Source organism: Acipenser ruthenus, chromosome 36 (assembly GCF_902713425.1).
Source record: "Acipenser ruthenus chromosome 36, fAciRut3.2 maternal haplotype, whole genome shotgun sequence".
Classification (NCBI taxonomy): Eukaryota; Metazoa; Chordata; class Actinopteri; order Acipenseriformes; family Acipenseridae; genus Acipenser; species Acipenser ruthenus.
Window position 1 is genome coordinate 9,758,635 of NC_081224.1, and position 19,109 is coordinate 9,777,743.

General features: G+C 41.1%; 1 protein-coding gene across 7 annotated transcripts; it reads right to left on the minus strand.

Moving 5' to 3' along the window:
* Nucleotides 1–6,040: 6,040 nt before the first annotated feature.
* Nucleotides 6,041–19,043, minus strand: LOC117402106 (SLAM family member 5-like). 7 transcript variants are annotated; one of them, XM_059008077.1, is made up of 9 exons: nt 18,899–19,043; nt 16,863–16,928; nt 16,266–16,301; nt 14,284–14,586; nt 13,234–13,491; nt 11,235–11,462; nt 10,412–10,483; nt 8,803–8,948; nt 6,041–7,543 (listed from the first exon to the last, which is right to left on the minus strand). In XM_059008077.1, exons 2-9 carry the CDS (start codon nt 16,924–16,926, stop codon nt 7,529–7,531), a joined length of 1,122 nt encoding a protein of 373 aa, XP_058864060.1. In that variant the 5' UTR covers nt 16,927–16,928; nt 18,899–19,043; the 3' UTR covers nt 6,041–7,528. The 7 variants fall into 7 exon arrangements, with proteins under 7 accessions (XP_058864060.1, XP_058864059.1, XP_058864058.1 ...); XM_059008076.1 differs by having other exon boundaries at nt 11,235–11,447; nt 16,863–16,986; XM_059008075.1 differs by having other exon boundaries at nt 16,863–16,986.
* Between the last annotated feature and the right edge of the window lie 66 nt (nt 19,044–19,109).

A 19,109-nucleotide genomic window follows, 5' to 3' on the forward strand; every position in this document is an offset into this window, starting at 1 on the left:
GTGGGCCACTGCTCCTTCCTGCAACTGGGAACAGATTGACCAGTCATCCAGGTAGTTCATCACCCTGATCCCTTGCAGCCTCAAGGGAGCTAGGATGGCACCCATGCATTTTGAAAACGTGTGGGGGGCTAAGTAGAGGCCGAATCACAGCACGGAAAACTCAAAGACGCTCCCCTGAAAGGCGAAGTGGAGATACTTCCTGTGCGCTGGATGAATAGGGACGTGGAATACGCGTCCTTTCGGTCCAGTGTGATAAACCATTCGCCCGGCCGGACAGCCTGGAGAGTACGACAGCGCAAGCGTCTCGTTCTCTCCCGTACCAGAGTACAAGAGGGGAGCATTGAGGCTACCTGCCGAGGCGCCTTGTGTTCTCAGTCAGAGCACTGCAGCAATTCCTCAACCGCTGGTCCAAGGAATGGACAGGGGAGGTAGGGGCTGCTTCTGAAATCATGGTCCTCCTCAGCAATGCTGACATCCAGTTCTGCTCCGGGGCCTGCGTTATCGGCTGAACTGGGGCCACAGCAAAGGCTTGAGCCTGCTGCCTGGTCAGGGGCTCCCAGCGCCGCGTACGACTCAGCCATGCTAGCAGGGGACACTGTGCAGGACATGCAGAGCGTGGACTTCAGCAATGCTTGATGTCTGTATGGCCCCAAGGTGGTAACAATTTCCTTTGAAAAAAACGTTGACATGCAATTAATTATGCTTTTTTTTGAGCCGATGGCTCAACCACCTGCACTTTGCCGACGATATCGTGCTGATCGGCAGCTCGGTGGCCGACGTGCAGCAGCGACTGACTGAACTCAACCAGGCCGGTGCCACAGTCGGCCTCAAGATCAACATGGCCAAGACCAAGTGGATGCGAAACGCACAGGTCGCCGACAACACCATCCACATTGGCCAGAACCAAATCGAGCAGGTCGACAGCTACATCTATCTGGGCCAAGAACTGACGATGGAGCACAAGAACAGCCGCGAGCTAGCGCGCAGACGGAAAGCCGCCTGGATCAGCTACGCCTCCATCGCCGAGGTGGTCAACAACATGGGCAACAACATGACCCGGCGCGCCGAATTGTTCAACAGCACCGTGCTGCCGGCGATGCTTTACGGCGCAGAGACATGGTCGCTGACTGCAGCCGACCGGCTGAAACTGGCCGTCACCGAACGGGCGATCGAGCGCCGGATGGTTGGCGTCAGGTGGACGGACCGGATCAGCAACGAGCAGATGCGGCAGATGACCAAGGTCAAAGACGCGGTCGAGTTGGCCGACAAGTCGAAGAAGCGCTGGGCCGGCCACCTGGCAAGGAGGACCGACGGCCGATGGACACTGGCCGTGACTGAATGGCTGCCACTCGACATCAAAAGAGACCAGCTCCGACAAGAAATGGGACGGAATTGGATGTGCCTGGCCCGAGACCAAATGGCTTGGGTACTCCGCTGTGGTCTGCGTCGACCAGACTAATAGCTGGCAACGATTGACAGATCGATTGACGGATTGACGGATATATATATATATATATATATCTATATATATATATCTATATATATATATATATATATATATATATATATATATAGTAAAAGAGTGGTAGTGTGGTGCTGCTGGACACCGGTATTTTTCTTCACAGACTGGAGTGAACACGTCACTGATTCAGGTGAATACTTTTATTTACAATAATTACAAGAAGACACACTTATTAAATTGCGTTTATTTGTCCTGTACGGGCCACTAACTATCTCACTTCTTCTCCCCTCTCTATGCTACAGTGGTGACAGGCTTAGCCTGTAAACGTCCCAAGTCCACAAGACAGGTAAGTTGGGTTTGGGTTCCCTCTGGAGGAGTACACCGGGAACTCAGCTAAGTAACCGCTGGGCTCCCTCTGGTGGAGTGAGCCAGGAACACAGGAGCGTGGTGGTTGGGCTCCCTCTGGTGGAGTGAGCCAGGAACACAGGTAAGTACAGGTTGGGCTCCCTCTGGTGGAGTGAGCCAGGACCACAGGTGAGTACAGGTTGGGCTCCCTCTGGTGGAGTGAGCCAGGAACACAGGTAAGTACAGGTTGGGCTCCCTCTGGTGGAGTGAGCCAGGACCACAGGTGAGTACAGGTTGGGCTCCCTCTGGTGGAGTGAGCCAGGAACACAGGTAAGTACAGGTTGGGCTCCCTCTGGTGGAGTGAGCCAGGAACACAGGTAAGTACAGGTTGGGCTCCCTCTGGTGGAGTGAGCCAGGACCACAGGTGAGTACAGGTTGGGCTCCCTCTGGTGGAGTGAGCCAGGAACACAGGTAAGTACAGGTTGGGCACCCTCTGGTGGAGTGAGCCAGGAACACAGGTAAGTACAGGTTGGGCTCCCTCTGGTGGAGTGAGCCAGGAACACAGGTAAGTACAGGTTGGGCTCCCTCTGGTGGAGTGAGCAAGGAACACAGGTAAGTACAGGTTGGGCTCCCTTTGGTGGAGTGAGCCAGGAACACAGGTAAGTACAGGTTGGGCTCCCTCTGTTGGAGTAAGCCAGGAACGCAGGTGAATAGTGGTTGGGCTCCCTCTGGTGGAGTGAGTCAAGAACACAGGTAAGTACAGGTTGGGCTTCCTCCAAAGATATCTCCTGGAACATAGAAAAGAACAACACATCCTCTGCAAGAGGCTGCCTGGAAGATAGCAAGGGGACGTCCACAATATGCAATAGTGTTACTCTCCAGCCAGGTTTCCGAACACCTACAAGTGAACCTGAGTCTCTACTTAACAGCCACAAGGTGTCGCTCTGCTTTCCCGTCGTGACTGTACGGAAGGCCAGAAGGAAACAGCAATAATAAAAATTATTATTTTTGACCAGTCCCGCTCATATAAACAACACACTCGGTCAAAGTATTGCTACTCCTGCAGTTGGAAACCAAACAGTGTTGACACCGTGTCTGCGCCACCTGAATAACTGGTCTCCTGGTAGATGTGGAGTAGACAACGGGATACCGTATTATATTTAAATCCAAAACTACAAAACAAAACCAAACAGTTCAAACCAAAAATCTGCCTCACCAAGAGGAAAACGCTCTATACTAGACTTTTATAAATTTGCTACGACAAAAGTCTGCCTCACCAAGAGGTAAAAACACTCTATGCTAGACTTTCACAAAATAGCTATGATTGAAACGAAACGCACTTACTATATCTTTCCCAACACAGGAATATTTCTCCAAGGCTTGCACAGGCAGGACAACCGGGCGGAGTTCCTCACAATCACTCAAGCCCTGATTGTTCTGCCCAGCTTCCTCTTAAACTATCTGACCCCGCCTTTCTAATCAATACTGGGGATTATGGGTTGTGTAGTTTTTTCCCCAGTAACGCCGTTTCTCAAAGGCGCCACTGCTCCTTCTTCACAATATATATATATATATATATATATATATATATATATATATATATATATATATATATATATATATATATATATATATATATATATATGTGCCTAGAGAAAGTCTACACCCCTTTCAAAATGTTCACCTTTTGTTGCCTTATAGCCTGCAATTAAAATGCATTAAAATATATATATTTTTTCATTTATCTACACATCCTACCCCACAACTTCCAAGTGAAAAAAAATATCCTAGAAATTTGTAGAAAATTAATTAAAAATAAAAACTGAAATAGCTTGGTTGGATAAGTGTCCACCCCCCTTGTAATAGCAATCCCAAATTAGCTCAGGTGTAACCAATCGCCTTCAAAATCACACACCAAGTTAAGTGGCCTCCACCTGTGTTAAATTGTAGTGATTCACATGGTTTCATGATAAACTGAGCAGTTCCTGTAGGTTCCCTCTGCTGGGTAGTGAATTTCAAAGCAAAGACTCAACCATGAGCACCAAGGCGCTTGCAAAAGAACTCCGGGACAAAGTTGTTGAAAGGCACAGATCAGGGGATGGGTATAAAAAAATATCAAAGGCCTTGAATATCCCTTGGAGCACGGTCAAGACAATTATTAAGAAGTGGAAGGTGTATGACACCACCAAGACCCTGCCTAGATCAGGCTGTCCCTCCAAACTGGATGACCGAACAAGAAGGAGACTGATCAGAGAGGCTACCAAGAGGCCAATGGCAACTTTGCAAGAGCTACAGGCTTTTATGACCAAGACTGGTCAAAGTGTGAATGTGACAACAATATCCCAAGCACTCCACAAATCTGGCCTGTAGTAGGGTGGCAAGAAGGAAGCCATTACTCAAGAAAGCCCACCTTGAATCCAGTTTGAAGTATGCAAAAAAACACTCAGGAGATTCTGTAGCCATGTGGCAAAAGGTTTTGTGGTCTGACGAAACTAAAATGGAAATTTTTGGACTAAATGCAAAGCGTTATGTTTGGCGCAAACCCAACACATCACCCAAAGAACACCATCCCTACTGTGAAGCATGGTGGTGGCAGCATCATGTTATGGAGATGTTTCTCATCGGCAGGGACTGGGGCACTTGTCAGGATAGAAGGGAAAATGAATGGAGCAAAGTACAGAGAAGTCCTTGAGGAAAACCTGCTGCCCTCTGCAAGAAATCTGAAACTGGTTATTTTTAATAAATAACTTTTTTCCCCTTAACAGTGTGGAGTATGGTGTGTAGATAAGTGGGAAAAAATCCTCATATAAATGCATGAAACTCTGAGGCACTGACACAACAAAATGTGAAAAAAGTTCAAGGGGGTGTAGACTTTCTATAGGCACTGTATATTATATATATATATATATATATATATATATATATATATATATATATATATATATATATATATATATATATATGTATGAAGGCTATATTTGCTTCCTGAGCCATTTGAAAAAAAGGCATAATACCACAGTAGTGACGTCAAAAAGTGATAATTCCTCTAGAGGAAAATATACTTGAACTTTGACTCCTCGATACCATCACTTTCAATTCAAACACAAAATGTCTCGTTTTCAATCACTCGACAACACCAACAGTACAGAAATGTTCATTAATGATCAACAAAATGAGAATACCTTTAAAAAATTATGTAAAGCTGGTACATTCATATCTCAGAGAAACTGGAGAGGAACAGGAAATTAAAACAACGTAAAATCATCCAATCAAAGCTGAAGCACTAACAGATAACGACATAGAACGTCTGTACAGCACTGAAACACAACATTTTAAAAAACCCAACTGTACTGCTAAACCTCGTCTTCTTTAATATTAGCATCACAAGGGTAACCATGTATTATAAAAAAATAATAGATAGGCCTCTTCAGTAAGTTACAGGAAAACAATTCCATCGTGGGTTTCTGTGACAGTTTATAAATTATCCGACCTTCGGTCTCATAATTTATGACGTCACAGAAACCCTAGTGTGACAGAGATCATTTGCACAGCAGTGTGTACATATAAAGTAAAGCAAAGATTCTTTAGTGTCCACAATTGTATGATAGGGGCCATTCTCCAGCACTGTTGTGATGTCTTGGAACCAAAAATGAGTAAACTCCAGATGCATTTCTGTATAATAACACAATGTCAAATTAGGTCAATATTGAGACAGTTCCAAGTACTACATGTTTGAGGATGTTAAACATAATTGACATTATATTTTGTAAGTAAGCAATCCATACGTCTTCAGAAGCACAGAACTTGTGACATGTTTTAGAATTCTAAAGTGTCAGGCTAAATACAAAAAGGCATCCACTTCTTGGTGTCAATGGAGGAGTTTCCATGTGTGGTTATTTACACGTGAAGTGGTGATGAGGATCAGGTTTGTGACCGAAAAAAAAAATGCCACAGAGAGGGATAGGGTAAATCTGACTTACACAAGTGAATGACGCAAAACACACGGGATATTCACACCCATTTCCACATGGAAACCCAGATTTCACATGAAAATGTTAATGAGCATGTTCTATGTCCTTAAGTGACCGCACTATAATAAATATTGAAAGTGGGTTCCAGGACAGCAGAAAGCAAGTAGCTGAGGGGCGGTTTTATGGTTAGCAATGGTGTATTTCATCTTCATGATAATGCGGGCAACTTTTTTTTTTTGTTAAATGATACCAGGCTTTTACAAATCACAGCTTTATTATTTATTTATCGTATTTATTTATTACATTTATATAGTGCTTTTTTATACAAAAGTATCGCAAAGCACTGAACAGTACATAGCAGAAGAAAAAAATCAGCTTACACTATGCCTTTAAACATTTCACTCAAACAAGACGTCACCTGACAACCTTGGATTTCCTGGTGAGATTCTCTCCTGTACCTGTTCTCTGTGCACGGAACCAACATTTTCCCGAGCTGTGTGCGAAAACAGCACAAGAACGCTTCGCATGGCTAATTTGCATATCGACCTCCTCCTTTCCCCTTCATTTACGTGACGTTGGGTGAAAAGAGGGTCTTGCCGATTAAAATAAACTGAGCCATTTTTCATTTGGCTTGAGCACAACGTCTCGAGTAAAATTAGAACACACATGGAAAGTAGGAAGGGCATTGAATAAAACAGCTGAAAATGTTTTTCAATCTGTAGACTTACTTGTTATATAAACTCATGTGTTGCACATTTGATGACTAAAGAAATAAATGCGATAAAGTACATTTTGCCCTTGTGTTCCCACGTTTGGTACTAAGCATTGGAGACTGACCCACAGGTCAGTTATAGAGAAAGACTTGCAGATCTGGGTTTCCTCTTCATTTGGATAAAGTGTGAAACACAGACAAACAGACCCCCAGTCTATCCTCATTATTGGGGATTACAGCTATGGCCGAAGGTTTTGCATCACCCTATAAAATTTTATCTAACTTTGCTTCATAAAGTCGAATGAAACCTGCTGAATACTGTTGTGTTAAGATACTGAAATTACCCACCGCTTTATAGTTTTCCACATACTTAATGAAAAACTGACAAATTGAAAAATGACATGTCAAAATCCAACATTTACTAACTACGACTATTATAGGAGGCTGTGTGGTCCAGTGGTTAAACAAAAGGGGCTTGTAACTAGGAGGTCCCCGGTTCAAATCCCGGCTCAGCCACTAACTCATTGTGTGACCCTAGCAAGTTACTTAACCTCCTTGTGCTCCGTCTTTCGGGTGAGATGCTAATTGTAAGTGACTCTGCAGCTGATGCATAGTTCACACACCCTAGTCTCTGTAAGTCACCTTGGATAAAGGCATCTGCTAAATAAACAAATAATAATAATCATTTTGTAGTTTCTTTGATTACATGATGCTAAATAAAAGATCTACATTCATATAGTTTTGAATTGTTTAAATCCTATCTTCATCCTAAAATTCTAGGTGATGTAAAACATTTGGCCGTATTGATAATTATTTGATTTCCTTTATTCCTATTAAAATAAGGAAACAATTTAAAAACGAACCACAAAGTGTAAGCAAAAGAAATTACATAAAAAAAACCCGGCAAAAAATATTTATTAAAATACATTATTAAAAGCACCAGCAGGTAACACCCTTATTGTGTCACAATTATGTTGATGTTGAACAACTGACTTCTGCTTTCGGGAAATTGAGTTTGTTACAACTGCCAGTCTGCTTCTAGGAGTCTGTATTCTGTTAGGGAGAAGAAAAAAAAAATACAAAAGTAAGATTATAGATTCTTGTCTTTTAAATTATTCAATACACAAACAAGCATGTCAGTGATATCGTGCCCTCCCCACCCCCCCCAACTCTAAAGCTGTGAACTCAGAGCTGAAATCTGATGCCCCATTCATGCACTGTATATCCAATTGAAAAGGGTTACTGCAGCACCATGGCAGTGACAGTCATTTTCTTACACATGGCATTGTATTCGGAAATCTGGTAGCTGGTGGTTGCATTGGCTCCTGAAATTCATGCAGAGCTCTAACCAGACATACAGAAAGACAGACAGACAGACAGACTTCCTTCACATACCCCGAGATACAGAAACATTATATTATCTGCGCTGGAGAAAATCCTTAGGAAGTTTCACAATGGTTCTACCTGCCCCCCGCCCTTGCAAAAGGGATAGTCACCATGCCTCTCACCCAGCAGTACATGTAAAGGACCATCGCAGCTGTAGTTCTTTATTATTATTATTATTGATTTCTTAGCAGACGTCCTTATCCAGGGCGACTTACAATTGTTACAAGATATCACGTTATTTGTACATACAATTACCCATTTATACAGTTGGGTTTTTACTGGAGCAATCTAGGTAAAGTACCTTGCTCAAGGATACAACAGCAGTGTCCCCCACCTGGGATTGAACCCACGACCCTCCGGTCAAGAGTCCAGAGCCCTAACCACTACTCCACACTGCTGCCCTCAATGAAAAAGACACCAGCTGCATCAAATATCTGAAATATTTTGGCTAAAGATTTGCTCTGTCCCGTGACACCTGAATTCATCGTCAATAAAGGGATTAAACAGTGTTGGCTGCTTGTCTGAGACGGTGCTGCTCTCTGTTATTCTCGTGGATGGGGTTTACTAGCTCTTTAACCCATTCAGTGCCATTGTCCTCGTTTGAGGACAGGCTACTTTGTACTTTTTTTGGAGCACTGGCACCTACCTGTTATTTTAATTCTCTCATTAACCATATTGTTATGATAACTTACTCTAATTTTTGTTAACCGCGAAAGTTAAGTCTAAATGGAACTTGACAGAATAAAACCCATTCAGTACCAGATTAATTTAATGCAAATTAATACTTTTCAGGTCCACTAATCCTGCAAGTTTAATTCCTTTGCTAGTTATTTACAAAATCCTTAAACATAGGTCATCTAAGAGACAAGATGAATTCTGTGACAAACTAGAAGTTTCTCTGTGTTTCAAACAGCAGTAGTACTGACCTGTCCATTCTGTATTAGTGAACTTTTTTCTTTCACTACCATATCACCAATATCATTATCATCGTCATCGTCATAATCACTCGTATCATTGTCTTTTGCACTAGCATCATTATGGGATGAGCTCCATTGGATCGATGGTTCAGGCTCTAAAAATAAAAAAGGGCATTTCAAACAAACACAGAACACTGGGGCGTGTTTTTACTTTTATTAAATAACTTTAATAATTCCGTTAGCACTGCAGACCTGTATACTGGTCTAGGAAAGAGAACTCCCCTCAACACTGCAGAGTGCTCTAGTAGTATAGGAACGAGAACTCCCCTCTCCACACTGCAGAGCGCTCTAGTAGTATAGGAAAGAGAACTCCCCTCAACACTGCAGAGCGCTCTAGTAGTATAGGAAAGAGAACTCCCCTCAACACTGTAGAGCGCTCTAGTAGTATAGGAAAGAGAACTCCCCTCAACACTGCAGAGCGCTCTAGTAGTATAGGAAAGAGAACTCCCCTCAACACTGCAGAGCGCTCTAGTAGTATAGGAAAGAGAACTCCACTCTCAACACTGCAGAGCGCTCTAGCAGTATAGGAAAGAGAACTCCACTCTCAACACTGCAGAGCGCTCTAGTAGTATAGGAACGAGAACTCCCCTCTCCACACTGCAGAGCGCTCTAGTAGTATAGGAAAGAGAACTCCACTCTCAACACTGCAGAGCGCTCTAGTAGTATAGGAAAGAGAACTCCACTCAACACTGCAGAGCGCTCTAGTAGTATAGGAAAGAGAACTCCACTCAACACTGCAGAGCGCTCTAGTAGTATAGGAAAGAGAACTCCCCTCAACACTGCAGAGCGCTCTAGTAGTATAGGAACGAGAACTCCCCTCAACACTGCAGAGTGCTCTAGTAGTATAGGAAAGAGAACTCCACTAAGCACTGCAGAGCACTCTAGTAGTATAGGAAAGAGAACTCCACACTGCAGATCGCTCTAGTAGTATAGGAAAGAGAACTCCCCTCAACACTGCAGAGTGCTCTAGTAGTATAGGAAAGAGAACTCCACTCAACACTGCAGAGCGCTCTAGTAGTATAGGAAAGAGAACTCCACTCAACACTGCAGAGCACTCTAGTAGTATAGGAAAGAGAACTCCCCTCAACACTGCAGAGTGCTCTAGCAGTATAGGAAAGAGAACTCCCCTCAACACTGCAGAGTGCTCTAGTAGTATAGGAAAGAGAACTCCCCTCAACACTGCAGAGCACTCTAGCAGTATAGGAAAGAGAACTCCCCTCAACACTGCAGAGCACTCTAGTAGTATAGGAAAGAGAATGCCCCACAACATTGCAGAGCACTCTAAATAAACAGTGATGTAATCTGTTTGCATAATTCATTCAGATTTCAAAAAAAAAAAAAAGTAACTATTATAAATAACAGTTTGTAGTTGCGTAGATGAGCACAGCAGGTACGATGTACGGCACAGCCCCTTAAGAGTGATGCAAGGACAGATTAGTCTTTATATCATATCTCCTTGTCAGTCAGAAGCCAGTTTTATTGAATTCTCTGCGATTGTTCCTATAGTTTTAATATATAGTTGCAATATATTTAAGATAGTTTTAAAATATTTGCCTACCTTTTTTTTTTTTTTTTTTACACCAACACACACAACAACCAGTCAACCCTGTGAGGATCACAACTGCAAAAACTACAAAAAAAAAAAAAATATTTCAGAAATTATAACGCAGTACTTACTTACACTCTAATTTATCATTATAAAACATTCATTTTAAATACTATAATAATAATAATAATAATAATAATAATAATAATAATAATAATAATAATAATAATAATAATAATAATAATAATAATTTTTTCTGGCATCTTAAATTGAATTACAACCAGGACTTCCCCCATAATGCCTCCTCTGGCCCTGCTAGCACTGCGGCACATAACATCACTCTCTTAAAGCTCCAGCAGCTCAATTATAATTCAGTAATACAACTAGGACACAAGCTGTGTTTTAATTATTGCATTTGAAATGGCTCTTACAGGTGTAATTGAGGTTGTATCTTTGTAAATGCATCTTTGATGCTTTATTTTTTCCTCAAATTGAGTGTGGAAAATTTGGTCTGTGTCTTAAATTCGAGGGTGCCTGAAATTCAAAGGAATACGGTAATAATAATAATAATAATAATAATAATAATAATAATAATAATAATAATAATAATAATTCAGAGAGTGTCTGTATGATGCAAAAGTGCTCTCCGGTTTGACGGTTGTAAAATTGAATACAGCCAGAGCTGGGAGACAGTTTTGTTGAGATTTTTTTTTTTTTAAATAAAAAAATAAATAAATTTAACCGTCACAAATGAACAACGTCTGTGTGTGTATAATTGAACAAAATTAATGCTCACACTCATTTGAGACTGTAGTGGAAATCAATAGAAGTTTACCTATAAGAATTGTGTAGATCACTTCCCATTCATTTTTCTTGCAATCCCATAATGAGCCATGGCTTGTCTGATTGCTGTCCACACAGAGAACATCATCCCTTGACAGCCCCAGTTGTGTTCTATTGAGTGAGCTCCCATTTCTTATCCAGATGATCCTCTGCCCAGAGCCCATCAGAACACAGGTGCTGCTCCATGACCTCAAGCACATCTCATCTGGAAGTGTGTGGACTGCGGGGCAAAAACCAAAGAATAAGGGAGTGATTAAAGTAATTAGCTAACAGAATAATACAGCTGGGACAAACAGGTAATTAGTTTAAGATTTAGATATTCGTTTGCAAACGGCTATAAAAGCATTTATATGTTGGACGTTATTTACAGAATCAAAAATGTTCCAGGAGTAAGAATGTTGTGTAGGCCTTACTTTACCCTACAGAATTAACTACAAAACAAAGGACGCCGCACAGCCATTTCAGTTAAACATTCTTTTGTTTATTCTTGAAAATAACATAAACTTGACACCGCATTTTAAAAGATCTATTTGTTGTTGTTTAAAACTTGTTGTATTCCTTGCCATTGCAGTTTCTTTGCGATAAACAATGGCCATAGGCACATTTTTATAAAGCAATATCATTACTGAGGTTTGGTTATGCCTTTTTGCAGCTCAACAAACAAACGCAAAGTTTTAATTTTAGATTAAATAAAACAAAAACGTGGAAAGGGCGTTGTGCAATGAAAATAAAACCTAATCATTTTGGTTCTCGTTTATTACATTCCACAATATAGAAAATCACAAATCACTACACATAACATTTCCAGCAAGTTGGGCTACTGTTTAAAAGTGTGAGGCTTTTCTGAGTGACGTACCTGCACCTGTATCCCTTGATTCTGAAGCAGCACCTGTGGCTTAAGATCACTGCGCATTCTAGTCTGGTCTGTTTACTTTTGATGTCTAAAACTTTTACATATATGGTCAAGAGCAGCTGTGTTGGTCCTTTTTTATTTTAAATATATTAAATCTCACACATCAAACAGAGCTATTTCTTCACTTGCCATTTTACATAACATAAGAAAAGGTTACAAAACGAGAGGAGGCCATTAGGCCCATCTTGCTCGTTTGGTTGTTAGTAGCTTATTGATCCCAGAATCTCATCAAGCAGCTTCTTGAAGGATCCCAGGGTGTCAGCTTCAACAACATTACTGGGGAGTTGGTTCCAGACACCCACAATTCTCTGTATAAAAAAAATGGCCTCCTATTTTCTGTTTTAAATAGCCCTGTACCCAATTTCCATTTGTGACCCCTGGTCCTTGTTTCATTTTTCAGGTCAAAAAGAGGGTCTACATTGTCTACACCTTTTAGAATTGTGAATGCCTGAATCAGATCCCTGTCTCCTTTGTTCAAGACTAAACAGATTTGGTTCATTTAGCCTGTCTTCGTATGACATGCCTTTCAGACCAGGAATAATTCTGGTTGCTCTTCTTTGCACTCTTTCTAGAGCAGCAATGTCCCCTTTGTAATGGGGTGAACACAGTATTCTAGGTTAGGTCTTACGAACGCATTGTATAGTTTTAACATTACTTCCCTCGATTTAAATTCAACACTTTTCACTGTTTATCCACGCATTCTGTTGGCCTTTTTAATTCTGTTGACACATTTTAGAGAGTGTCACGCAGATTCTGGCGAGGTGGTAAACAGGTGCAAGGCAATACACTTTGCTATACATGTTTTTTCAATTATGCAATTTCGGGCGGATATGAACGTGATTTTTGACTTTGAATATATGTCAAGAAATGTGTGTTCCAATACTCTGATATCTGTCCCAGCACTACAGAATAATGGGATGAACTTGGCTGTACCAGGAACACTGTTTGTGCAAGCCGCGCTTTTACATAGTGTGGCAATTCCTTGGTCTACTCCCCCATTTCTTGCCTGTCACTATGTAATGACTGCTCTGCTCAAAAACAGAATAATAATAATAATAATTCTGGATAAATACCCTACCTGTCCACCTGTTAGAGTGACAGGTGACATTAGTGGTCCGATTGCTGGCTGGGTTGCTGGCCACACAGGTGTAAGTAACATTATCCGGTAGCATGTCGTGTGATAGCGCCAGTGTTGTTTCATTGACTGAGCTTGTTTTATTCAGAATAGTCCCGTCTCCTTTTAGCCAGGAGAGAGTCACGTTGCTGTCGTTCTCCACAGAGCACAGCAGAACACAGGTATCAGGGCAGATTTCAACACGGGGCTTTGGCTCAGTATCTGTGGGGAAAAAACAAACAGTAAAAAAGACTCTGGGGTATATCGTGACTCCTCCCCCCATTGATAAAGTGGGAATGGTCTCTCAAAGTGTTCCAGAACTCCATGCGAAGTTCACAGGAAACGCATCACGTTCCCTTCGCTGTGCCCCCTGCTGTCCGTACCGCTGCGTTGTTTTTTGTGATCAATTCTTTTTATTGGGTGAAAAAATAACAATACAAAGAAAGAACAGAAACAAACAACTCCCCCTTTTAACTTCTAATTGTTGTTTTATTTTAAGAAGTATATCACAGTGGTGTTTCTTTTAGTAACACAGGGATATACTGAGATAGATGTGCATTTATGCTAGCCAACTAATATTTCGTCCAAAACTTTGTCTAAGAAAACAAATATATATTTTTAATTCCAGTCTTCTATACAAACTAAATTGTATTTCACCAGTAATATAAATGATCCATATAGATGCCCAGTCAATGCTGTTAGGGGGGCTGTATTAAATGTGCTTCGTGGTTCAGTGGAGGTGCATCACCCTCTTCTGTATTCCAGCATGAGCAACAGTGCCAGGCATCCATGCACGGGGGACTTTCACATCTTTGAATCCTTAAATTGAACTCCAGAATGCGTTTATTAAAACAAGAGGGGATCCTGATAGTTAGGTGATGGTATTTTATTTCAGCTCACATGGTTTATCGTAACCCTCCAAGTAGGAATTATTGTCGGGTACATGGCGTTTCATTACACAAGGACACTCAAAACCTGTTGATAAACGGTAGTCTTTATGAAACAAATACTCACAGACAGATAAGGAGTAGTTCTTTTTGAATTTTTTTCCTTTTGGTACATCTGCTTGATAGACTCTGCTATCTTCTTTTTGTAGACAAATAATCTTTAGGGAGCCAGTACTGTCAAGCTTATACTTTAATGGATAGTATTCTGTAGGCTTCCCATTTGTACGTATTAAGGCAATATAGACAATCCGGCCAGTGTCGTTGTCATTATAGCTCCAGAATAGCTCTTCACCTACGTAGTTGTATTCCAGAGGTAAAGTGACGTTGCCCCCCACTAACCCATCCACCTGCTGGGGATCTTGGTTTGATCCTAGAACAAGAAACGAAAAAAATAAATAAATAAATTGCACTCAATATGTACAGTGCTCTGAGGTGTACCACACACCATACGTGCTTTGCATGAAACTTGCCGTTGAATACCTTTGAAGTTATTTTTTAAAATTGTGAGGGAGTTTGTGATGAGGAAAATAAGGGATCCAAGCTGCGAATCTCCTTCCCGACCAGAGAGGCGGAAGGAGGGAGTACCGTGCGTCTTTTCTGAGGCTGGCTGACTCGATGGTAAGGACGGAAGCAGAAGTCGGACATCTTAGTGAAGGGTGGAACTGCGGTACTGCAGGCCATTGAGGCCATTCGCCGTGCTGACTGCGGGGAGGAGTTTAGCACTATTTAGGGGACGTGGTTACATTAGTACCACGTGTGGTCCAGTGGTTAAAGAAAAGGGCTTGTAACCAGGTTCAAACCAGGCGTGGTCCCCGGTTCAAATCCCACCTCAGCCACTGACTCATTGTGTGACCCTGAGCAAGTCACTTAACCTCCTTGTGCTCCGTCTTTCGGGTGAGACGTAGTTGTAAGTGACTCTGCAGCTGATGCATAGTTCACACACCCTAGTCTCTGTAAGTCGCCTTGGATAAAGGCGTCTGCTAAATAAACAAATAAAAAAACAAATAGTACGGCCCCTTACGTCAGCATGCTGACAGCTGACGGGAGCTTGGAGCAAGCTGTGTTGTTTATTATTGTTTTGCAGACCCGTGGAATGAACCTGATCCCTGAAGCTAGAGAGCCAGGGAAGCTATATACGCCTGCTGAGCACCACCGGTCCCTCAACCTCTCCACCTGCACTTCCCACCCCATTCCCTGCACCTGAATTACAATCGCTGGAATATGAAGGGGCTTTTCCAGGGAAGTTTGCTAATATTGTCCCAAAAGACTGTGTGACATTGTGAATAAAAACTGATCCCCAAAACACATTGCTGTGTAGAGGGGAATATTGCATCTGAAAATCACGGTGTGACATCACATTATTTGCCTCCACCCACCACTCCACCAGAGAGTTGTTAATTCCAACCCTCACTAAAAACCACAAAAGCTAACATCAGGGCCAGCCTTAGGGAAAATGGTGCCCTTGTATTTTGGCGCCCTTTCTTTGAGTTTAAGTGTGTAGTTGTATTAGCGAAAGTTTCAGTAAGCTGTAATCTCAATTTTTTTTTTTTTTTTTTTTTTTTTTAATAAAATTTACTAAAAGAAATACAGAAAGAGTAAATGACATAAAAAGATTCTATGTCAGGGAGCCGAGTCATGTTACATAGAAAGCCCCGAAGGTTCACATGTTGATTCATTTGCTCAAACCGTTCTTCCTCGGACACCCTCACCGTGTCTAGTTGAAAATCTGAGATGAACATGTATTCTTAACCTTTAGCCAAAACATTTCTAGCTTGCACATGCATCTGTGTCTGAACTCTCTTCATCAAAATTGTTATTTTTTTATTTTGAATTTTTTCATTTAACACCCTCTTGACCGCAATTCCGTGGGCGGTCACCCACCCGTAAGGCCGTCCCGGGCTAACTTTGACGTTTTAGTGTAGTCTGTATGGCACTGCACTGCTTAAAGAGGGCTGAACGGTGTTGTAAGGACCAGGAGGGCACACTACTGTGATAAGTGCCAGCACTTTTAATAATGCATTGAAGAAGCATGTAAAACAGCGTGCTTACCAGTAGGAGGGGAAGATGGAGTTCTTGCCGGGAGATCTAAGAAAGGGGAAAAAAAATAACGTGGGAAATGCGCATATTCTTTTAGTGAAAGGGTGAACACTTCTATTGGAAGAATATCGCAGGAAGGGTTGTGTTTTAAAATGCAGAAATTACAAAAAGAAAAAAAATAATAATTTACCTTTTAAATTCGCTCATAATTTCCTTGTTTGGGCCACAGCGAGTAGCGTGCAGCGGGGGCGAGTGTGTGATTAGGAGCACATGGCTTTATGTAAAGTATATAAATGAATTGTTTTAGAAAATATTTTAAAATAAAGACTCCACTTGGATGAGCTTGGAGGGTGGGGCTAAGGATAGTCAGCTATATATAATAAGCTTGCCTAGGAAGTAGTATGAGATGGTTTGTTTTTCCTGGAGAGGCTGGAGGCAGCTAAGCCTCTGTTAAAAGCCTATCACCCTGTTAATGGGCGGACATTTCTTTTTTGTTTTGTTGCTGTTGATATATGTTCCAATATTGCACCTTCCATCTCAAACTTTATGTCTTGCTTTCTGTTTGCCATGACGGTAACTGTAGAATACAACCTGGCTAGTGTCACCTACCTGTACAGATCTGTAGAAAGCACGACAAACACACGAGTCCCAGAAGCTTCCTCAGTGATGCCATTTCTGTAATAAAACACCCAAGCATGATTTTCTATGGTTGTTGATCAATGTTATTCATTCCCTATATACAAATAAACGCAGAAATAATTTTTAACGTCATGGTGACCATGTTTACAACAAAAACACAGATAACACAGAAGAATGATCATGCCATGTCTGAAAGTGTAACTGTACATGGTGGCCACAATGTCCTGTTACCTATTTTATAAGACTAATTAGGTAAAGCAGGAGATTCCGCAATCAAACAATTTAAATACCCCTCACCGCAATTATCGATGGAGAATTACACACCTCTCACAATAAATAGCGGGTCTGGGTCAAGCCTGCGTGTGTAGGCCACACATTCCAAAAGAAAATGAATGGCACACAAAGACCTCAGCCTGGTACTAGCCATGGTGATGAGGATGCTCGGAAGAGAAAACTGAAATTTACCAATATGGAATTGGAGATTTTGGTACAAGCGGTGCTTGTAACACATGAAGATGTGTTACAAGCTCGAAATACATCACCAAGACAAAGGAATAAAATATGGAATGTGTGGTGGCTTCTTAATAAACAAATGAACCACTTCAGAGTTTGGAGTCTAGGTTGCTTATACATCACAACGCATCATCCAGTTACTGTGCTTCTCATATTAGTTCAACTTCTTATTTCGTATAGAATAATTCCAGGCGTATAGACTTTTCAGACTTCAGAAACAATAAGTTTTATTTATTTACATCCATGGCAGTCAAACGGTTGGATAATCCTTCCATTGTACAGCAATGTGTTCAACAACAATAACTCCATACAGCTTCATAAGAACGGTCTTCTTAAAGCGCACAGAGACATTGCCCCCGCAAATCACGTCTTAATTGCGTGTTTATGCCATTGCATGTGTTGTATAAATCCAATCCAAGAATTCAGAACCCGCAGCGCCAGTTTTACGGTCGTAAAACATGTGCAATCTTTTTATAAATCTGGGCCTCAGAGTTCTCTACCTGTTCACACTTTCATACATATTGCAACGTCTGTTCACACTGGAGTGGTTATCTGTGTCTTACCACTGATCTAGCGATACAAAACTTGTAGAGGTGTAGTGTCAGAAAGTGGTACAATGTCCAAAAGTGGTACGCGTACCACAATATGACACATGTAATGTCAGAAAGTGGTACTTTGTCAGATTTTGGTACATGTGCAATCTGATAGATGTTTAATGTGAGGTGCATTGTTCAATTGCTTGAGTGTGTTGGAGCTGTGCATAAGTGGTTCATGCTTATTTAACCCTTTTAGAACCAATGATTTTTATTTGACTCTCTTCCTGTAAAAATTCACCAAAAATATTTTAGAATTTTTTTTTTTTTTTTTTACAGTAGCATCTTAGAAATGGTGGGGAACATTATGAAGTACTTCAGAAACCATACAAACGTATTGCTTCCCCCCAATATTTAGCGTTTTTCTTAAATATAAAGTATTTTTATCAAGTATTCTGGTTAGAATAACACGTTTTTATCCATGGATCTCTATGACCCGACGGACGTTACAATACTTACAATACTTTTCTCCATGACTCACTAAAGTAAATGTAATTCTCTCCGGGAGTTTAAATATCGTTACATTTTCTTTGCACACAGTACAGCAGCTACGTTTCATTTCTATTCAGAGATTACGTTTAAATCGTCTGATTTAGCGTCCTCCTCCACACGAAGCTAGAGCCATAAGGTTTCTAGTAAAAACACAAAACAAATGCTAAGTTAATTATGCATATTTTTTGTTTTTCTGAAAACAAGACTATCAATTTCTCAAATTAAAAAAAAAACACACACACGAACGAGACAAAATGAGAAGTCCACCGCAAAATTTCCGAGTTAAAAAAATGTACAAGACCCAGTGTATTGCATATGATAAATATTCGCGTATTAATTTCTTAATGGTGGAAAAATAATACACATTAAATTAAAAAAAGATTAAAAGACCAAAAACAAAGTACGTACCAAATTTGATGGGAACTTCCGTGTATTAAAAGTCGTTTAACCCTGCGCTAGCAAGCACAGAGCGCTGCGTAACACGTTTTATCCGCATACCTGAAAATAACTACACCTGTACAGTTTCGATTTGACTCGGAACAGTAAAAACTGAATGGGCGAGTCTGACGCATGCGCACTACACCTAATTTGTTTCTGAAGTAACTAGTACTGCTGGAAA

What these genes read in the sequence shown, in the direction of transcription:
- LOC117402106 (XM_059008075.1), bottom strand. Translation starts at nt 16,950, where the DNA reads ATGCTTGGGTGTTTTATTACAGAAATGGCATCACTGAGGAAGCTTCTG. An exon ending in CTTTCTACAGATCTGTACAG is followed by an intron (nt 16,302 to 16,862) that starts GTAGGTGACACT and finishes CCCCTTTCTTAG; the next exon opens with ATCTCCCGGCAAGAACTCCA. An exon ending in GAACTACTCCTTATCTGTCT is followed by an intron (nt 13,492 to 14,283) that starts GTGAGTATTTGT and finishes TTTTCCCCACAG; the next exon opens with ATACTGAGCCAAAGCCCCGT.